The sequence below is a fragment of the Microcaecilia unicolor genome, chromosome 11, assembly GCF_901765095.1.
Source record: "Microcaecilia unicolor chromosome 11, aMicUni1.1, whole genome shotgun sequence".
In the NCBI taxonomy this organism is placed as follows: Eukaryota; Metazoa; Chordata; class Amphibia; order Gymnophiona; family Siphonopidae; genus Microcaecilia; species Microcaecilia unicolor.
The window spans coordinates 155,814,237-155,833,825 of NC_044041.1; the positions used below are offsets into that span (position 1 = coordinate 155,814,237).

The window sequence follows — 19,589 nt, forward strand, 5'->3', positions numbered from 1 at the left end:
ACCGGTGAGTCTGACGTCGGTGCCGGGCAAGATGGTGGAGGCTATTATTAAGAATAAAATTGCAGAGCATATACAAAAACATGGACTGATGAGACAAAGTCAGCACGGATTTAGTGAAGGGAAGTCTTGCCTCACCAATCTAATGCATTTTTTTGAGGGGGTAAGCAAACATGTGGACAATGGGGAGCCGGTTGATATTGTATATCTGGATTTTCAGAAGGCGTTTGACAAAGTGCCGCACGAAAGACTCCTGAAGAAATTGCAGAGTCATGGAATCGGAGGTAGGGTATTATTATGGATTAAGAACTGGTTGAAAGATAGGAAGCAGAGAGTAGGATTGCGTGGCCAGTATTCTCAGTGGAGGAGGGTAGTTAGTGGGGTCCCGCAGGGGTCTGTGCTGGGTCCATTGCTTTTTAATGTATTTATAAATGACCTAGAGATGGGAATAACTAGTGAGGTAATTAAATTCGCCGATGACACAAAATTATTCAGGGTCGTCAAGTCGCAGGAGGAATGTGAACGATTACAGGAGGACCTTGCGAGACTGGGAGAATGGGCGTGCAAGTGGCAGATGAAGTTCAATGTTGACAAGTGCAAAGTGATGCATGTGGGTAAGAGGAACCCGAATTATAGCTACGTCTTGCAAGGTTCCGCGTTAGGAGTTACGGATCAAGAAAGGATCTGGGTGTCGTCGTCGATGATACGCTGAAACCTTCTGCTCAGTGTGCTGCTGCGGCTAGGAAAGCGAATAGAATGTTGGGTGTTATTAGGAAGGGTATGGAGTCCAGGTGTGCGGATGTTATAATGCCGTTGTATCGCTCCATGGTGCGACCGCACCTGGAGTATTGTGTTCAGTACTGGTCTCCGTATCTCAAAAAAGATATAGTAGAATTGGAAAAGGTACAGCGAAGGGCGACGAAAATGATAGTGGGGATGGGACGACTTTCCTATGAAGAGAGGCTGAGAAGGCTAGGGCTTTTCAGCTTGGAGAAGAGACGGCTGAGGGGAGATATGATAGAAGTGTATAAAATAATGAGTGGAATGGATCGGGTGGATGTGAAGCGACTGTTCACGCTATCCAAAAATACTAGGACTAGAGGGCATGAGTTGAAGCTACAGTGTGGTAAATTTAAAACGAATCGGAGAAAATTTTTCTTCACCCAACGTGTAATTAGACTCTGGAATTCGTTGCCGGAGAACGTGGTACGGGCGGTTAGCTTGACGGAGTTTAAAAAGGGGTTAGATAGATTCCTAAAGGACAAATCCATAGACCGCTATTAAATGGACTTGGAAAAATTCTGCATTTTTAGGTATAACTTGTCTGGAATGTTTTTACGTTTGGGGAGCGTGCCAGGTGCCCTTGACCTGGATTGGCCACTGTCGGTGACAGGATGCTGGGCTAGATGGACCTTTGGTCTTTCCCAGTATGGCACTACTTATGTACTTATGTACTTATGTAGATAGCAGCAGAATCGTATACTGGCCCAGCAGGATCAGAAAAACAGTCACCAGACAACAAAGGTAGAAAAAAAATCATTTTATTTTCATTATAGTGATTGGAATATGTTCACTTTGAGAATCAGGTGCTCAACATTAAAAGTTTATATTTATTTACTTATGGCATTTTATCGCACATTAAACATGAACTAGATTGGAACCTGGGATCATTTAATTTTTTTTCCTGGAGTAATGCATTGTCACCCCCCCCCCCCCCCCAGGCTCTCTCTCCGGCTATAGCCAGCTCTGCAATTTGGGGGGGGGGGGCGCAGAGGGGGACCAGGGAGAGAGCCTGTTGTTAAACATTTACCAGCACACCACTGCCCTAAAGATAAGACATGATGCACCTTCCTCTCCATACTTTACTCCCTCTTCTCAGTCTGGAGGATCAAAATGGGTAGGCCATATTTGAACTGCTAGGTCAATTCACCAGACAGTTTAAGGTTATCAGAGATTGAGTGATCAGTCCTAATGCATTTTGGGACCTATAAGCCTCTCTCTTCTCACTGAAACAACTCTTGTTTTATTTCTTTTTACTCTTAAAAATAGAATTTATGGTGGTAAATAACACTCACATGGACCATGTCAACCCAATGCACTTATCATCTAGTTCTTATGCTTCTCTTGCTCAGAGCATTAAACTGGGTAAACTGTTCTGAAGTGCTATTATGAAGCAAGTGGAAAAGACCAGGCTTCAATTCTAAATCTCCCTTAGGTCTCATGAGATGTGGAAAGGGCCTAGACTTGCCTACAACAGTACCAAGAATGAACCTGAAAACAACAGAGACACTATGCAGCTGGCAGAGGTCATTGTTTCTTTAAATGCTGGCCACTGTCGGCTAAATTAGACCTGAATATTCGGTGCAAGCCTCAATCCAAGCACTGAATATCCAAGGTCTAGGCAGCCGCAAGCAGTTACCTAGGTACAGCCGATATTCAGCTGCAGTACCTGTATACCTATCAGGTTAAGTTAGGCTAGACTTTTTTCTCTCAAGTTAACCAGATAATTATCTAGGTATGGCTGCTGAATATTGACAGTGCTTGGGATAGCTCCCAGCTGTGCCCCAATTCCAATCCAGAACTAACCGGATAGTACCAGAGAGGTCATAGCTGATATTCAGCAGCACCATCTGGTTAAGTATCACTGAATATCAGTGCCTGGTTCAGTCAGTGCTAGCTAACTAGGTAAGAGCCTTTCCTACTCAGTTAATTGGCACTGAATTTCGACCCCGATGTTTCTCAAAATGAAGTACATTACTTAATTCCAAGTGATGCTCCTATATTTCAGCGTGCAAAATGAGTGGGAAGAGGGACGTGCCCCCATGGAGTAAGCTGGTTGGCTCACGGCAAACCAATCTGCTTTCTTGGGGAGAAAAGTGGCTCATTCCAAACTTGTTTTTTTTTTTATAATCTTCTCAGCAAAGCTTTTGGAAAGACAGGTCCCGCCTTTTCTACTGGTGAAATGATGAGGACAAAATCTATTATGCCCCTTTCTTTGAGACTTATGAAAAACAGGCAAATGGTGACTTCAGAGGTGGGCTTATCAAGTCCTGTTTGAGGCTCATCCCAAACCCTTCTATGTTATCCTGTTTTCTCAGCAGGAAAGGTGGGATCACATCTTCAAAACTTCTGTGTGTGAACACTTAAAGGGTAATGTCAGAGTTCAGAGATAAATTGGGTTTCAGGGCATTCTTGCAGGAAGTAGATTAGGAAGTGAAGATGGGCCTTATAGTTCTTATCTGCCATCAAATTCTCTGTTTCTCATATGGAGCTAATGGTCAATCAAATTTTCCTAACATGTAATAAGAAACCCTGATGAAAAGACAAGGTTCCAGTTATAAGTCATTATGGTGTATATTGTGGGTACAGTTATGAACCATGAGATATGAACCATGGTTAAGATCTGTAAAAGCTAAGGCTTAACAGAACATATAGGCTGATAGGCCTAAGTATTTGAGTGTCTCTTAGTTGGCCTCTTTACTGAATCAGAGCTCATGGTCTGCTAGCACCTAAGTAAACACTATAAACTTAGTTGTGCACCCTAGAGCAGAGTCAAAAGAGGCAAAGGCCATAAATCGTGAGGCCCAGGAACTTATGATCTGATAAGACATTCCTATGTGCAAACTGGCCTGGGAAAGGTGCAATTATGGATGAACAGAAGATGTGTGATTTAGTGACATGGAGATAGATGATGTGAACAGAAAACAGAATGATCTCTCAGGAAAAATAAGTGCTGAAGTAATGTAAAACACAAGTGTATAAAAGTAGCCACCTCAGTTCTGTACTTTGGAGTGATAGATACAGAGAGCATGGGAATGCAGCAGTTCTATCCTCCCATGAGAAACTAGCATTTGTATTTGATCTTGCTAAAAAATTGCCTCTCTCATATGCTGGCCCTCATAGTCTTTTATCTCTCTCTAAATTGCGGGTGGTTGGTGAGTACTAATTTGAGAAGTGATACAAGCAGCCTTATTTCCCTAAAAAAACAATGGATACCGTGAAGGATGGATGATTGAGCAACCATCAGAAGTACTGCCACCTTCCATGGGAAGAGATGAGTATAGCCCTGCAGAAGAAGGTGAGGACAGAAGAGCAGGAGTCACTACTATCACCTCACTGACACTCAAAATTTCGCCTTCTTACCCCCCCCCCCCCCCAATGTTATATGCTTACTCCTGTTCGTAAAGAACAGCTGGGTCAGACCTGGCTTTGTTTACTCCATTTGGAGGACACGAGTATTTGATAGTTGTAGATTCACTGGGGTTGTTCCCTTGAGTCATGGCCGAAGCTTATGCTTGTTTTCAGCCATAGGCCCTCTGGGTTTTTATTTACCACACTTTTCATCTGCACAATGATCACATATAGAAAACTACATGAGCAGTGTGGTGGAGTAGCCTAATGGTTAGTGTAGTGGTTGGGGAACCAGGTTTGATTCTCACTGTAGCTCCTTGTGACCCCGGGCAAGTCACTTAACCATCCACTGTACCAGGTACAAAAACTTAGATTGTGAGCTCTCTAGGGTCAGAGAAAGTATCTTTAAGCCTGTTTGGTTCTGGACAAGAAAAGAACCAACCTCCTCAGCACAGGGACAAACAGTGGAGATGACCAAAAGGCAACACAAACATCAATGGTCAATGGTGTACAGCTGGCTTTATTGGTTATCTTCTCAAACGACTCAACACAGGCCATGTTTCAGCTATATGGACTGGATCTGGAGTTTTGTTTATATGGTTTTGACAGACTCCTGCTACAGGCCATATAGCAGAAACACAGCCCGTGATGAGTCATTTTTTTTTTTTTGTTACATTTGTACCCCGCGCTTTCCCCCTCATGGCAGGCTCAATGCAGCTTACATGGGGCAATGGAGGGTTAAGTGACTTGCCCAGAGTCACAAGGAGCTGCTTGTGCCTGAAGTGGGAATCAAACTCAGTTCCTCAGTTCCCCAGGACCAAAGTCCACCACCCTAACCACTAGGCCACTCCTCCAATAAAGCCAGCTGTACACCATTGACTGTTGATGTTTGTGTTGCCTTTTGGTCATCTCCACCATTTTCTGTGTGAACCACTTTGGTTGTACCACAGAGAGGTGGTATATCAAATGCCTTACCCTAACTGCTCTCTCTCTTTCTTTATGCTTACAGCTTATGGTCTTCCAGGGTCTATCCATACACAGTGCAGTGCTATCCTATCCTATCCCTCTTCTGCAAATAGAAATGGTGTTTACAGCAAAACCATGGGATTAAGACAGCAATCTTTCACTGGTGATAGAAAGCCAGTAGTGTTCTCGTCTCCATTCTTCTCTCTTACGTGAGCAGTTTAAAGATGGTGCCTTATTGGGCTTTCCTTACCTTTTCCTTTACCAATGAGGTTGCAGAACACATGAGGGTGGGTGGAGATTCCAAGAAAGAAATTGCATAATTATTAATTATCAGAGGAGACAAGAACTGGAAAGAGTCGCTAACCTGCTTCATATCAACTGGATAGGATCAGCTAGTCCTGGATTTGCCCCTATTTTTTATTTCTTTTATACAGCCTGTAAGACTGAAAGCTATTGAAGCAGTGTACATTCATTATTTTTCTATCCTTGGAAGGCTCAGAGATTTGAACCTGAGGTAATGGAAGGTTAACTGACATGCCCAAGATCACAAGGAGCTACAGTGGGATTTGAACCAGGCTCCCCTGGTTCTCAGCCTGCTGCTCTAACCATTAGGCTACTTCTCTACTCCTATTGCAGTTCTGGACTTGTAGTTACATCTGTGGTGTAAATTCTACCCAAGCAGCTCCTATACTTCCTGGGAAGAGGGCCAAGGGAGAAGGGGTTGACTTCCCTTCTCCAGGGACCCTTTCCAACACTGTGGGACTTTAAGTTCATTAATGATATGGAACCGGCTGGACACTGTAGGACTGAATGTACAGAGAGGAGATAGCAGAGCGATCTTTCTTGTAGTTTGTGGCTCCCACATAGAAAGGAAAGCATCTCACAGCTCATTCTTCTTTGGGTTTGGTGCTGGGGAGCTTGGCCTGAATCCTGAAAGATAAGAGAGATGAAGTACAGAAAGCATTAGCCTTGAACACATGTAAGCCATAACTCTTGGACACAAAAAAACAGGAAAAGGATAGGTTGGTCAAACAATTGGGATAGGAACGAAAGTTCCTTAGGAGTGTGGCTGTGTGTGTGTGGAACAGAAAAGGATAGCTTTATGTTTATTACAACTATTTGATATACAGTGCAATCTGCTTAAGTGCAAGGGTCTGGGACCAAAGAAATGCATGCAGTTAACCAGAGCGTACACTTAACCATTGTGACCCAAAGAAGCTTGACATCTGATAAACATATGTACAGTACTGTTTATTATTATACGTACAGTCTCCGTTAACTACTACTACTACTTGACATTTCTAAAGCGCTACTAGGGTTACGCAGTTCTGTACAGTTTAACATAGAAGGACAGTTAACTGACGTTAGGCTTACTTGAAGTAATCAGTTATAGTCCTCTGTACACTATTGGGTCTGAGAGTTCCATAGACTACGTCTGCCAGACGGTAAAAACTGTCATAGCACTGATATCCAGTAGCCTCCAGATAGGCCCGCATGGTGTTGAGACTCTCCAGCGCTCTTGCAAAAGTGACAGGAGGAGGTTGTTGAATTTCGTCAGCATGTGCCTTGCTGCTCAATTCATCATCTGTTTCATCATCAGCCATTGTTGCCTGCGTGTAGGCGCATATCTTGACATCAGTGTTGTCATCAGCTGTTTGTAGATCGTAATCAACAGCTACATAGCGATGAAACTCCTCTTCAGTAACACCGGCTGGGATGTCAATAACCTGTTCATCTGACGCGTTTGCAACAGCTGCATCTGTTTCGTCCCTCTCCACATCCTTAACAAAGCTTGCCCGCTTGTAGCAGTTCACAATGGTTGTCTGTGTAACATGATTCCAGGCTTCTTTCTGCATATGTAGGGAATCCAACAGTGATAGATTACAAGCCAGTTCAACAGCACGTTTATCCTTGCCAGTCTGGTCATCAATAACGCTCATCAGATGACGTAGCACAAGAGCCCGATAATGTTGTTTGAAATTGGCTATTATTTATTTGTTACATTTGTATCCCACATTTTCCCACCTATTTGCAGGCTCAATGTGGCTTACATATGCCCTAATCCATAGGTTGGATCAGAGAGGTAGTGTTTGGTGGCAGGAAGAACACTTTGACGTTAGACAGCTTGACATCATCCCTGTGTGCAGCACAATTATCACAAAGCAACAAAATCTGATGCTTTTGTGCCTGCATTCTAGTGTATAACTTCTTTAGCCACTGCTTCCAAATTTCCCCAGTCATCCATGAATTTGCGTTAGCCTCGTATGACACAGGAAGTCGCTTAACTTTCTTGAAGCAACGGGGGTGTTTGCTCTTTCCCATGACGAGGGGTTCCAACTTCTCACTCCCATCCATATTGCAGCAAAGGAGGATTGTCAGTTGGTCCTTCGACGTTTTACCTCCAGTACTTTCGGCATGTTTGAATGCAAGTGTTCCATCAGGAATCGCTCGCCAGTAGAGACCGTTTTCGTCAGCACTGAAAATGTCACAAGGTGCAAACTCGTTCAAGATGGTAGGAAGAACTGAAACAACCCAATTTTCAGCACCAAAGGCATCAGCGTCTTGTTTCTCACCATGCTGTTTCTTGAATTTTATGCTGTTCCTCTCCTTCCATCTTTCCAACCATCCAACAGTGGCTTTGAATTCAGTTAGTCCAAGACTTTCAGCTAGCTGGTTAGCTTTCTCCATAAGCAGTGGACCACTGACGGGAAACTGTCTGATCCGGACTCGAGAAAACCACCGAAGAAGAGCATCTTCTACCTCTTCAGATTTTCCCACCCATTTTCGTTTCTACTACTACTACTTAACATTTCTAAAGCGCTACTAGGGTTACGCAGCACTGTACAATTTAACATAAAAGGACAGGCCCTGCTCAAAGGGCTTACAATCTAAAGGATAAGTGAGTAGTCAATTCGATAGGGGCAGTCAAATTGGGGCAGTCTGGATATCCTGAAGGTAAGAGTTAGGTGCCGAAGGCAGCATTGAAGAGGTGGGCTTTAAGCAGAGACTTGAAGATGGGCAGGGAGGGGGCTTGACGTAAGGGCTCAGGAAGGTTGTTCCAGGCATAGGGTGAGGCGAGGCAGTGGGCAGAGCCTGGAGTTGGCAGTGGTGGAGAAGGGTACTGAGAGGAGGGATTTGTCCTGTGAACGGAGGTTTCGGGTGGGAACATAAGGGGAGATGAGGGTAGAGAGGTAGTGAGGGGCAGCAGATTGAGTACATTTGTAGGTAAGAAGGAGAAGCTTGAACTGAATGCGGTATCGGATTGGAAGCCAGTGAAGTGACCTGAGAAGAGGGGTGATATGAGTATATCGGTTCTGGCGGAATATAAGACGTGCAGCAGACTTCTGAACAGATTGAAGGGAGGATAGATGTCTAAGTGGGAGTCCAGTGAGGAGTAAGTTGCAGTAGTCAAGGCGAGAGGTAATGAGAGCGTGGACGAGAGTTCAGGTGGTGTGTTCAGACAGGAAAGGGCGAATTTTGCTGATGTTGAAGAGGAAAAAGCAACAGGTCTTGGCTATCTGCTGGATGTGTGCCGAGAAGGAGAGGGAGGAGTCGAAGATGACTCCGAGGTTGCGGGCAGATGAGACGGGGAGGATGAGGGTGTTATCAACTGAGATAGAAAGTGGAGGAAGAGGAGGTGGGTTTTGGTGGAAAGACAATGAGCTCGGTCTTGGACATGTTCAGTTTCAGGTGGCAGTTGGACATCCATATAGCAATGTCGGTTAAGCAGGCCGATACCTTTGCCTGGGTCTCCGCGGTGATGTTTGGTGTGGAGAGATACATCGTCCGCATAGAGATGATACTGGAAGCCATAAGATGAGATGAGGGAGCCCAGGGAAGAGGTGTAGATTGAGAAGAGAAGGGGTTCAAGGACAGATCCCTGTGGAACACCAACAGATAGCGGGATGGGGGTGGAGGAAGATCCATGAGAGTGAACTCTGAAGGTGCGGTGGGAGAGATAGGAGGAGAACCAGGAGAGGACAGAGCCCTGGAACCCGAATGAGGACAGTGTGGCAAGGAGTAGATCATGATTGACAGTGTCAAAAGTGGCGGATAGATCGAGGAGGATGAGGATGGAGTAGTGGCCTCTGGATTTGGCAAGGAACAGGTCATTACAGACTTTAGAGAGTGCTGTTTCTGTCGAGTGTAGAGGGTGAAAACCGGATTGAAGTGGATCGAGGATGGCATGAGAGGAGAGAAAATCAAGGCAGCAGCTGTGAACGGCACGCTCAAGTATTTTGGAGAGGAAGGGTAGGAGGGAGATGGGGCGGTAGTTGGAGGGACAGGTAGGGTCAAGTGATGGTTTTTTGAGGAGAGGTGTGACTACGGCGTGCTTGAAGGTGTCAGGGACAGTTGCAGAGGATATGACAGATGGAGGGGGTGACAGTATGAGAGATGGTGTTAAGTAAGTTGGTGGGGACGGGATCAGAGGAACAGGTGGTACTTTTAGAGGAGGAAAGAAGGCGAGCGGTTTCCTCCTCGGTGATGTCAGGAAAGGAGGAGAAAGAGGCCTGGGTTGGTTGGTCGAGGGTTGAAGGGCGAAAAGGAGGAGATGGTTTGGTAGTGAACTCAAGGTTGATCTTTTGCACCTTGTCGCGGAAGTAATCGTCTAGTGATTGAGGAGAGAGTGAGGGGGGGGGGGTAGGAGCGGAGGGCACTTTGAGGAGGGAGTTAAGGGTGGCGAAGAGACGACGGGGGTTGGAGCTGAGAGAATTGGTCAGTTGGGTGTAATAGTCCTGTTTGGCAAGGAATAGGGAGGAGTGGAAGGAGGATAGCATGAATTTGTAGTGAAGGAAATCTGAATGGGTGCGAGATTTCCTCCAGAGGCGTTCGGCATATCGGGCGCAGGAACAAAGGTAGCGGATGTAAGGGGTCAGCCAAGGCTGGGGATTAGTATGCTTTGTGGGACGGGAGGTGGATGGAGCGAGGGTGTCCAGAGCAGAGGAGAGAGAGAGTAGCATTGTATGTGGAGACAGCCTTGTCGACAGACTCGGAGGACAAGATGGAGGGGAGGAGATTGGAGATACAAGAGGATAAGGTGGGAGGGTCAATAGCCTGGAGATTCCTGGAGGTAGTGATTGTGGATTTGTATTGTTTTGCCAGTCTTCCAGAAGCTGGTCTTTCTGCTTCAAGACATGTGAAATTTGACTGGGATTGACACCATATTCTTTAGCAATAGATGCTTGACTTTGTTTGTTTTCTAATTGTTTAAGAACTTCTATTCGTTCAGCCAGTGTTAAGTCTTACAGTTCTGCTGCGACGACGACGACCCCAGTGTACACTCTAACAACATTCTTTTGCTTATTCTACCTGTAGCAGTTAAAGGGGCGGTAAATTTGAAATCTCGTTGTCAGGCACCAATCGGCTTCCATATTCCATGTGCGCGCTTATGCAGAGTCCTGCAGAGGAGTGGTCTTAAACCATAGATATAAGCGAATCTTGCACTTATCAGTGGTGCGCTAAATTGATGGCGCCAAAAACGGGACCGAAGTACGGCATGCAGTTAGAGCATGAGCTTATCCGACGTGTACTTAAATAGAGTGCACTGTACTGCTTGTCTTGTCCAGGTCTAGCAGTGTACAAAAAAGAAAATTAAATAAGAAAATTACTACTAAAATTAGTCTGTTATTGAAAAATTGTCATCTCCTACTTGCTTGTTAGATAGTTGTCCATCATATTTTTTGGAATCTCCTCCTTTACCAGTTGTTGCTTAACGAAAAGAATACAGATAATCAAGACCTTCTAACATGTGTACTCCCTTTCACAGAGATGGCCCAGAAAGTGGTCCAGATGATAAAATCCCATTGGCATGTGGTCCAACTATATCCCTGTTTCCAGGAACTACCTTTGAAATCTTACACTCGAGGCAAAACTATAGGGGAGTGGCTAGCACCGAATAAGTTTCGAGAACCCAGGGATAGGGGCGTTGAGGGAGAACATAATACGTGTGATAGGTGTCAATGGTGCAAGTTGGTGATAATGGGGATAGAGTGGTCTGCCCCCAATGGTAGAAAGATTAGGGCCCGAGATAAAATAGATTGTGACACGAGGAATGTAATATACGCGATTGAATGTCCCTGTAAGTTGATATATGTCGGGAGAAGTTCCCGACCTATTAAGATTAGGCTGAGGGAACACAAATCCCACATTGTCACTAATAATATCCAGGCTCCATTAGTAGAGCACTGGATTCAAAAAGAACATCGGGTGGATGGTATCAGGTGGAGAATTCTGGAACAGGTGCATGTAGGTACTGAAGGGGGATCAATAAGCAGGGTGTTAAATTTCAGAGAGCAATGGTATATCTTTACATTACAGTCGGTTATGCCCACTGGCTTAAATGCTGAATTAGAGTGGGCATCGCTTATGTGAACTATGGTAGCTGCTTCCATTCAGGGGCCTGAGACTTAGTGGTGTGACGTCAGGTAGTTTAAACTTTTAAAGATAGGCACTAACACGCCGCCGCCATCTTTGCGAGGGCACAACCCTGTAATTATTTAAGCAAAGCTGACGCTAAGACGGCAATGGGTAAGATTGAGGGGAAGAATGTTGTGGTCAGTCGGTATGAGTATTTTAAAAAAAGTATTAACTCTATTGATGCACCGCATAAGGATGGGTGGTATGTTTATATATTTTTATTCTTTATAGGGGTGAGTCCTTGAGACAGCCCTAGGAGAGGGCGAAACATGCATGTCGGACATTAACATCAACCCCTGGGTCCGATACATCCAAATAAGATGAGTATTTAATAGCAATAATCTAAGACTGAATTAAAAAGAAAAAAATTGGTAATACAGTGAACCAATGAAGATCTGTGTGCAAAATCCATTGTCATAACATTTATTGGACAATGTGCACAACTGAGGTCACTAAGATAAAAAGAATATTGAAAAAGCAGTAAAAGGACTTTATGAATGTACGGTGTGGTTATAAGGATTTGTTAGTGGGAACCAGTTACGATATATGGAGGTTTGAGTCTTGAGGTCCCACAAGTGAATGAGTTAACAACTGGCCAGTGACAGTGGGAAACAGGTCACATTCCAACTCCACTAGGTAGTAGTATTTTGATACCGATTTTCAAAAAATGCCAGCCTAGATCCTATTCAACTTTCTAGGAGTCGACGAGAGAAGGAAAAATTCTAGACTTAGTCCTTAGTGGAGCGCATGATCTGGTGGCGAACGTTATGGTACTGGGGCCGCTTGATAACAGTGATCATATTATGATCAGTTTTGATATCAACCTTGAAGTAACTATACATAGGAAGTCAAATACGTTAGAATTTAACTTTAAAAAAGGAGACTATGATAAAATGAGAAGAACGGTTAAGAAAAAACTTAGAGGGGCAACTGAGAGGGTAAAAACTGTACAACTGACGTGGATAATATTCAAAAATGCCATCCTGGAGGCCCAGGCCAAACATATTCTGCAAATTAGAAAAGAAAGACAGAAGTCCAAAAGACAGCCGGCGTGGTTGAAAAGTGAGGTGAATGAAGCTATTAGGGTTAAATGAAACGCCTTCAGAAAATGGAAGAAGGAACCGTCCGTAAATAACAAGAAGCAGCATAAGGAGTGTCAAAGCAAATGCAAGGCACAGATAAAGAAGGCCAAGAGGGATTACGAAAAAAAAGATAGCAGTAGAGGCAAAAAAACATAGTAAATTTTTTTTTCGGTATATTAAAAGCAGGAAGCCGGCAAAAGAATCGGTTGGGCCGCTGGATGACCGAGGGGTAAAAGGGGCGATCAAGGAAGACAAAGACGTAGCGGAGAGATTAAATGAATTCTTTGCTTCAGTCTTCACCTAGGAAGATTTGGGTGGGATACCGGTGTCGGAAATGGTAGTTCAAGCGGACGAGTCGGAGAAACTTACTGAGTTCACGGTAACCCTGGAGGACGTATTGGGGCAGTTTGGCAAACTGAAGAGTAGCAAATCACCTGGACCGGATGGTATTCATCCTAGAGTACTGATAGAACTGAAAAATGAACTTGTGGAGCTACTGTTAGTGATATGCAATTTATCCTTAAAATCGAGTGTGGTACCGGAAGATTGGAGGGTGGCCGATGTAACGCCGATTTTTTAAAAAGGTTCCAGGGGAGATCCGGGAAATTATAGACCGGTGAGTCTGACGTCGGTGCCGGGGAAAATGGTAGAGGCTATTATTAAAAACAAAATTACAGAGCACATCCGAGGACATGGATTGCTGAGACCAAGTCAACACGGCTTTAGTGTGGGGAAATCTTGCCTGACCAATTTACTTCAATTCTTTGAAGGACTAAACAAACAAGGTGCCTCATGAAAGGCTACAGAGGAAATTGGAGGGTCATGGGATAGGAGGTATTGTCCTATTGTGGATTAAAAACTGGTTGAAGGATAGGAAACAGAGAGTGGGATTAAATGGGCAGTATTCACAATGGAGAAGGGTAGTTAGTGGGGTTTCTCAGGGGTCAGTGCTAGGACCACTGCTCTTTAATATATTTATAAATGATTTAGAGATGGGAGTAACTAGTGAGGTAATTAAATTTGCTGATGACACAAAGTTATTCAAAGTTGTTAACTCGTGACAGGATTGTGAAAAATTACAGAAGGACCTTACGAGACTGGGAGACTGGGCGGCTAAATGGCAGATGACGTTTAATGTGAGCAAGTGTAAGGTGATGCATGTGGGGAAAAAGAACTTGAATTATAGCTACGTCATGCAAGGTTCCACGTTAGGAGTTACGGACCAAGAAAGGGATCTGGGTGACGTCGTTGATAATACACTGAAACCTTCTGCCCAGTGTGCTGCTGCGGCTAGGAAAGCAAATAGAATGTTGGGTATTATTAGGAAAGGTATAGAAAACAGGTGTGAGGATGTGGACAAACTGGACCATGACACTGAAGTGATCCCAGCAGATCACTACTGGACAAACTGGACAAACTTCGCTCCCCTCAGCACCAAGGAAATCTCCAGAGCACTATCCAAACTCTCCAAGTCTCACTGCCACCTGGATCCATGCCCCAATTATTTGATGAAAAATGCCCCAGAACGATTCATATTAGAACTTACCACCCATCTAAACTTCCTACTTCAACAAGGCTCCTTCCCCTCCGACCATGGCAATATTCTACTCACACCAATTCTGAAAAACCCCAAAAAACCAGCGAACGACATCACCAACTATCGACCTGTGGCCTCCATTCCTCTTCTAACCAAACTGATGGAAAATAGAGTGACCTCCCAACTTAATGAATTCATACAAAAATTCTCCATACTACACGAATCGCAATCGGGTTTTCGACCTGCGCACAGCACAGAAACAGTACTACTCACCCTAGTATCCAAGTTCAAACATGAAATTTGAATTGGTAACAAAAAACTTCTTCTGCAGTTCGACTTGTCCAGCGCATTTGACATGGTAGACCATGACATCCTTACAAAATTACTGGACAAACTAGGGATTGGCGGTAACATCATTAACTGAATAAAGAGCTTTATCACCACCAGATCCTATCAGGTCAAATCAACTTCATCAATATCGCCCGCATGGACCTCAAAATGCGGAGTCCCCCAAGGCTCACCCCTATCCCTGATCCTCTTCAACCTCTTGATGATTCCCCTGGCCAAATCCCTATCCAAATATGGCTGTAATCCCTTCTTCTACACGGATGACATCACAATATTTATCCCTTTCAAATCCACTCTTACAGAAATCTCAGAGAAAATAATCACTGCCATGAACATTCTAACATCCTGGGCCAATGCTTTCAAGATGAAACTGAATAAAGAAAAAACTCAATGCCTAATCCTTTCATCACAACACGCACCTCAGCTCCCAACCACTCTGATCACCCCCGACGTTACAATCCCAATATCTGACAATCTCAAAATCCTAGGAGTAACATTAGACAAACACTTTACTTTAGAAACTCATGCAAAAGCCACAACAAAGAAGATGTTCAACATGATGTGGGTACTGAAAAGAGCGAAACCATACCTTCCACAGAAAACTTTCCGCAATCTAATACAATCCACAGTGTTCACCCATGCCGACTACTGCAACAGCATCTTCATTGGATGTCAAACCCAAATCATGAAAAAACTCCAAACCACACAAAACACAGCAGCTAGACTCATTTTTGGCAAACCACGATTCGAAAGCGCAACACTGCTTTGTAAGAAACTTCACTGGCTCCCAATCAAGGAACGTATAAACTTCAAAGCCCACACAATGAGCCACAAGATCCTCAATGGCGATTCTCCAAGCTACATGTCCAACCTGATCGATCTTCCAGCCAGAAACTGAACCAGAACTTCTAGAACATATCTCAATCTTCATCTTCCCAACTGCAAAGGCCTCAAATACAAAACATACTACGCATCCAACTTCTCTGTCATAGGCAGCCAACTCTGGAACGCCATACCTCGACACATCCGAAAAACCACTGAACACCTACCCTTCTGAAAACTGCTGAAGACTTACCTCTTCAAACAAGCCTACCCAAATGACCCGTCCTAATTCTCAAACATAATTCCACAACACTAGTATTACCCACACTTCTACCACACATCTCTTACTATTGCCTTAATCTATGTAACTATGTCATCTCTACAACACTTTGTTCCATACTCTGTATCATCCCTGCGATACTTTGTACCATACTGTGTAAACTGCACTGAACCTACTCTATGTAATTATGTCATCTCGTTGATACATTGTTCCCAAATCTGTACTATCTCCATGATACGATGTACCACACTTTGTAAGCCGCACTGAACCTGCTATCGAGCGGGGTATAAATGCCACAAATAAATAAATAATGCAGTTGTATCGTTCCATGGTGCGACCGCACCTTGAGTATTGTGTCCAATTCTGGTTGCCGCATCTCAAGAAAGATATAGTGGAATTGGAAAAGGTGCAGCGAAGGGCGACTAAAATGATAGCGGGGATGGGACGACTTCCCTATGAAGAAAGACTAAGGAGGCTAGGGCTTTTCAGCTTGGAGAAGAGACGGCTGAGGGGAGACAAGATAGAGGTATATAAAATAATGAGTAGAGTGGAACAGGTGGATGTGAAGCGTCTGTTCACGCTTTCCAAAAATAGTAGGACTAGGGGGCATGCGATGAAACTACATTTAAAACAAATAGGAGAAAATTTTTCTTCACCCAACCACCCAACGCGTAATTAAACTCTAGAATTCGTTGCCGCAGAACATGATGAAGGCGGTTAGCTTGGCAGAGTTTAAAAAGGGTTTGGACGGTTTCCTAAAGGACAAGTGCATAGACCGCTACTAAATGGACTTGGGAAAAATCCACAATTTCGGGAATAACATGTATAGAATGTTTGTACGTTTGGGAAGCTTGCCAGGTGCCCTTGACCTGGATTGGCCGCTGTCGGGTACAGGATGCTGGGCTTGATGGGCCTTTGGTCTTTTCCCAGTATGGCATTACTTATGTACTTATGTAGTTTCAGACCTGTGGCTTGTATTCTACTTCTTGCTAAAATGACGGCATCAGTTGTAGTGGAACTGTTATCTGATTACTTACACTTTCATAATTGTTTCAGGCCTTTACAGTTTGGTTTCTGTCCATCTCATAGTATAGAATATATTCTTTATGCTTTAATGTCGGAGGCCAAATCCTTTGTTGCAAGAGGCAAGGACCTTATATTATTACAGTTTGACCTGACTGCAGCTTTTGATACCATTGATCACACTCACACTATTTTACTTTCTAAATTAAGTTTTTTTTTGGTATTACAGGTCCAGTTTTAAACTGCTTTCAGGAATGTTTACATAACATATTCTCTTTAATAATTGCTCACCTCTAATAATTGCCCCTCCTCCCCAAACACACACACATTTCAGGGCTGGAAAACTCTAATTTGAGTCTAACATCCAAATTTGTATTCAACCAATAATCCCCCATCCCCAGCCATAACCTTAAGGAGAGGTACGAAATGTCCAGTCATCGTGGATGGGTGGAGGGTAGAGGAGAGAAATGCCTCGGTGTCCCTTCAGTCCTTTTTGTCCATGGCCGTGTCAAGTAGATCACCTCACAGTACATCAGGTTTGTTTTTTCCCTCTGCCAACTGCTTCCTCTTCAGTCCTTCACTCCTCCCCTCAACCCTAAGCATAGCAGACTACAGGAAAGTTTAAAACAAATATTACTGCCACCTTAGTAAACCACAATATTTTCTTTAGTGGCGGAGGGGAGCTCTGGAATGCAAGGCCCGCAAAATTGAGACTGTTGCTCCACCCCTACTACCTCTTCTGATTCTGCTCGACTTCTGTCTAGCACAACCACAGGGTAGCAGGGATTCAAACACAGTGCAGGTAAACAAAAAGGAAAAAAGAAGCACTGTTCTTCAAAGCCTGCTCAGTCAGCTGTAAGTAAACAAACCCACAGTGACCCTGCTGTCAGCAATGCTCCTATGAAATCAGCCTCTAAAGCTTCCCTGAAACACAGAACTCCTCTCCTTTTTCAGGAGGGATTCCCCCTTCCATATGGCAGAAGTCCAGTCAGGATAACAACAGAAACATGCCATTCCTTGGCTGAGCAGGGCAATTTACCTTTGTTGTTTCTGCTCAAAGTGATGCAAATTTAATCGTAACACAACTCAAGTGCTTTGTCCAAGGCAGCCCAGCAATTTTACAAGCTTCAGAGACTGTTCCATCTCCACCGTAACAGTCTGCTCTCACACAGCAAACCCAAATACAAATGAATCTGTCTGGTCTCAGCCTCAATCCCCTCTTTCTCCAATTATTTAGCTTAAATTATGGAAAAAATATGGTTAGAATTGAATAAATAACAAGGTACTTTTTCACTCATTTATTTTAATAATTAAAAATTGTCTGTCTGTCTTGTGCCACCAAGTCTAGGCTTCCTAAAAAACTGAAGTGCCTCTAATAACAGCCCACCCTAGCTTTCAGAAAACCCAGTGTTTCTAATAATAGCCGGGGCGATTATTAGAAAGAATATGGTAATCATAATTATAAAGTTAAAATAAATGATGCGTTTTCTATTAGCTGGCTTCCTCAGTGTGGGGTGCCTCAAGGCTCTCCATTGTCACCGACCTTGTCTAATGTTTACATGACTGATTTTGACATTGGATTTACTACTACTACTACTACTTATTTCTATAGCACTACTAGACGTATGCAGTGCTGATTTAGCTCACTCATAGGCAGATGATCAAAACTCCAGTGCTGTATGAAAGAAACAGTGCCAGAAAATACCGCCACAACAGCACCTAGGAATTAATTCCTAATGCTCGATGCTAATAGGATGCAAATGATATGCATGCTATTAGCTTCGAGCATTAAGAAACAAAGGGGAAGGATGATGCCTGGTGCATGTGCTCCCCTGCCCCTGCCAGAAGCCCAGTGGATAAGAACGCACATTTTCCTGTTTCCACAGACAACGGATCCATTACCTCCCACAAGAAACTTTTCTTCCTGGGGAGACTTTTGGAGACAGCCTAAGCAAACCACCTCCCAGAAACTTTTCTTCCTGAGATTTTTGGAGCCAGCCTAAGCAAACCACCTCCCCGTTGCCGCCGCTACAGCTGCTACCACCACTCCTCTGTCCTGAGTCCCAGAGTCTCTTCCCGAGCCCTGGAGCAGTATGTTTGTCCAATCGGAGCTTGAATCCTCTCTTCAGAAACCCTAACGCCAACTCCGAGTTGGCGTTAGGTTTTCTATGGTATGGGCACCCTTCTTCAGGGTGCTATTCTCTAAACATTGTAAAGAATAGAAAAAGACCTATTTTAAACATGCTATTTGCACTAGTCTGGGGCGAGCTCAGTATTTCCGGTGGTAGGGGCATCTGTGCATTGTGTGTCGGCAAACGCAGGTGCTAGTGTGGCGCAAATGGCCTCAGTGTTAAATTTTTTTCTTATGTGGATGATATGTTTCTTTTAGTACCAGATAAAGAAGTTTGGACAACCATAACATCTCTTGTATTACCATGCCAGAAGGCAGATGTGAAGATCAAGGTTTGCAGCTTAATGGAAATAAGACTAAGCTTTTATGGTTAACGCCATTAATCCCATTCTATTCCAATAGATTTAACTTTAACAGATGAGTTATCTTTGCAGATAGAAAGAACTTCTAAAAAGTTCCAGTTCAGGGCTTGACCAACATGGCTGCCTAGGCTCATTGTGTGTGTAGAAGTGTGTATTTAAGCTCTCTGTGGAAGTCACGTACCTTCCGTTTGTGTGTTATCATATCAAGTGGGAAGTCTAATAAGAGTGAGATGCAGTTTATAGTGCCAGAAGCCTCCAAACGGCAGAGTCGTTGGAGCCAATAATGGCTAAATTTGCACAGGTGAAAACACTCTTGCAGGACACCGCTGTTGTGGCATGTCTGAATTGAGAACTGAGATTGCTAATCTCGGAGTGCAGCTTCAGTCCTATGGGGAACAGAACACCGCCCTTGTTGGTCATATATTGGATCTAGAGGAAGAAATGTGTTCAGGAGGACTGTTAGACTACTGTTTCTTTGCAAAAGCAGCTAGAG

The 19,589-nt window shown here is 43.9% G+C and overlaps 1 protein-coding gene across 1 annotated transcript in view; it reads right to left on the bottom strand.

Moving 5' to 3' along the window:
- Nucleotides 1–5,721: 5,721 nt before the first annotated feature.
- Nucleotides 5,722–19,589, bottom strand: part of RTN2 (reticulon 2) — a 112,037-nt gene continuing 98,169 nt past the window's right edge. Inside the window, exon 7 of the mRNA XM_030218386.1 lies at nucleotides 5,722–6,024. Within this exon, the coding sequence (XP_030074246.1) occupies nucleotides 5,982–6,024 (43 nt within the window). The 3' untranslated portion in view covers nucleotides 5,722–5,981. The remainder of the gene's footprint in view (nucleotides 6,025–19,589) is intronic.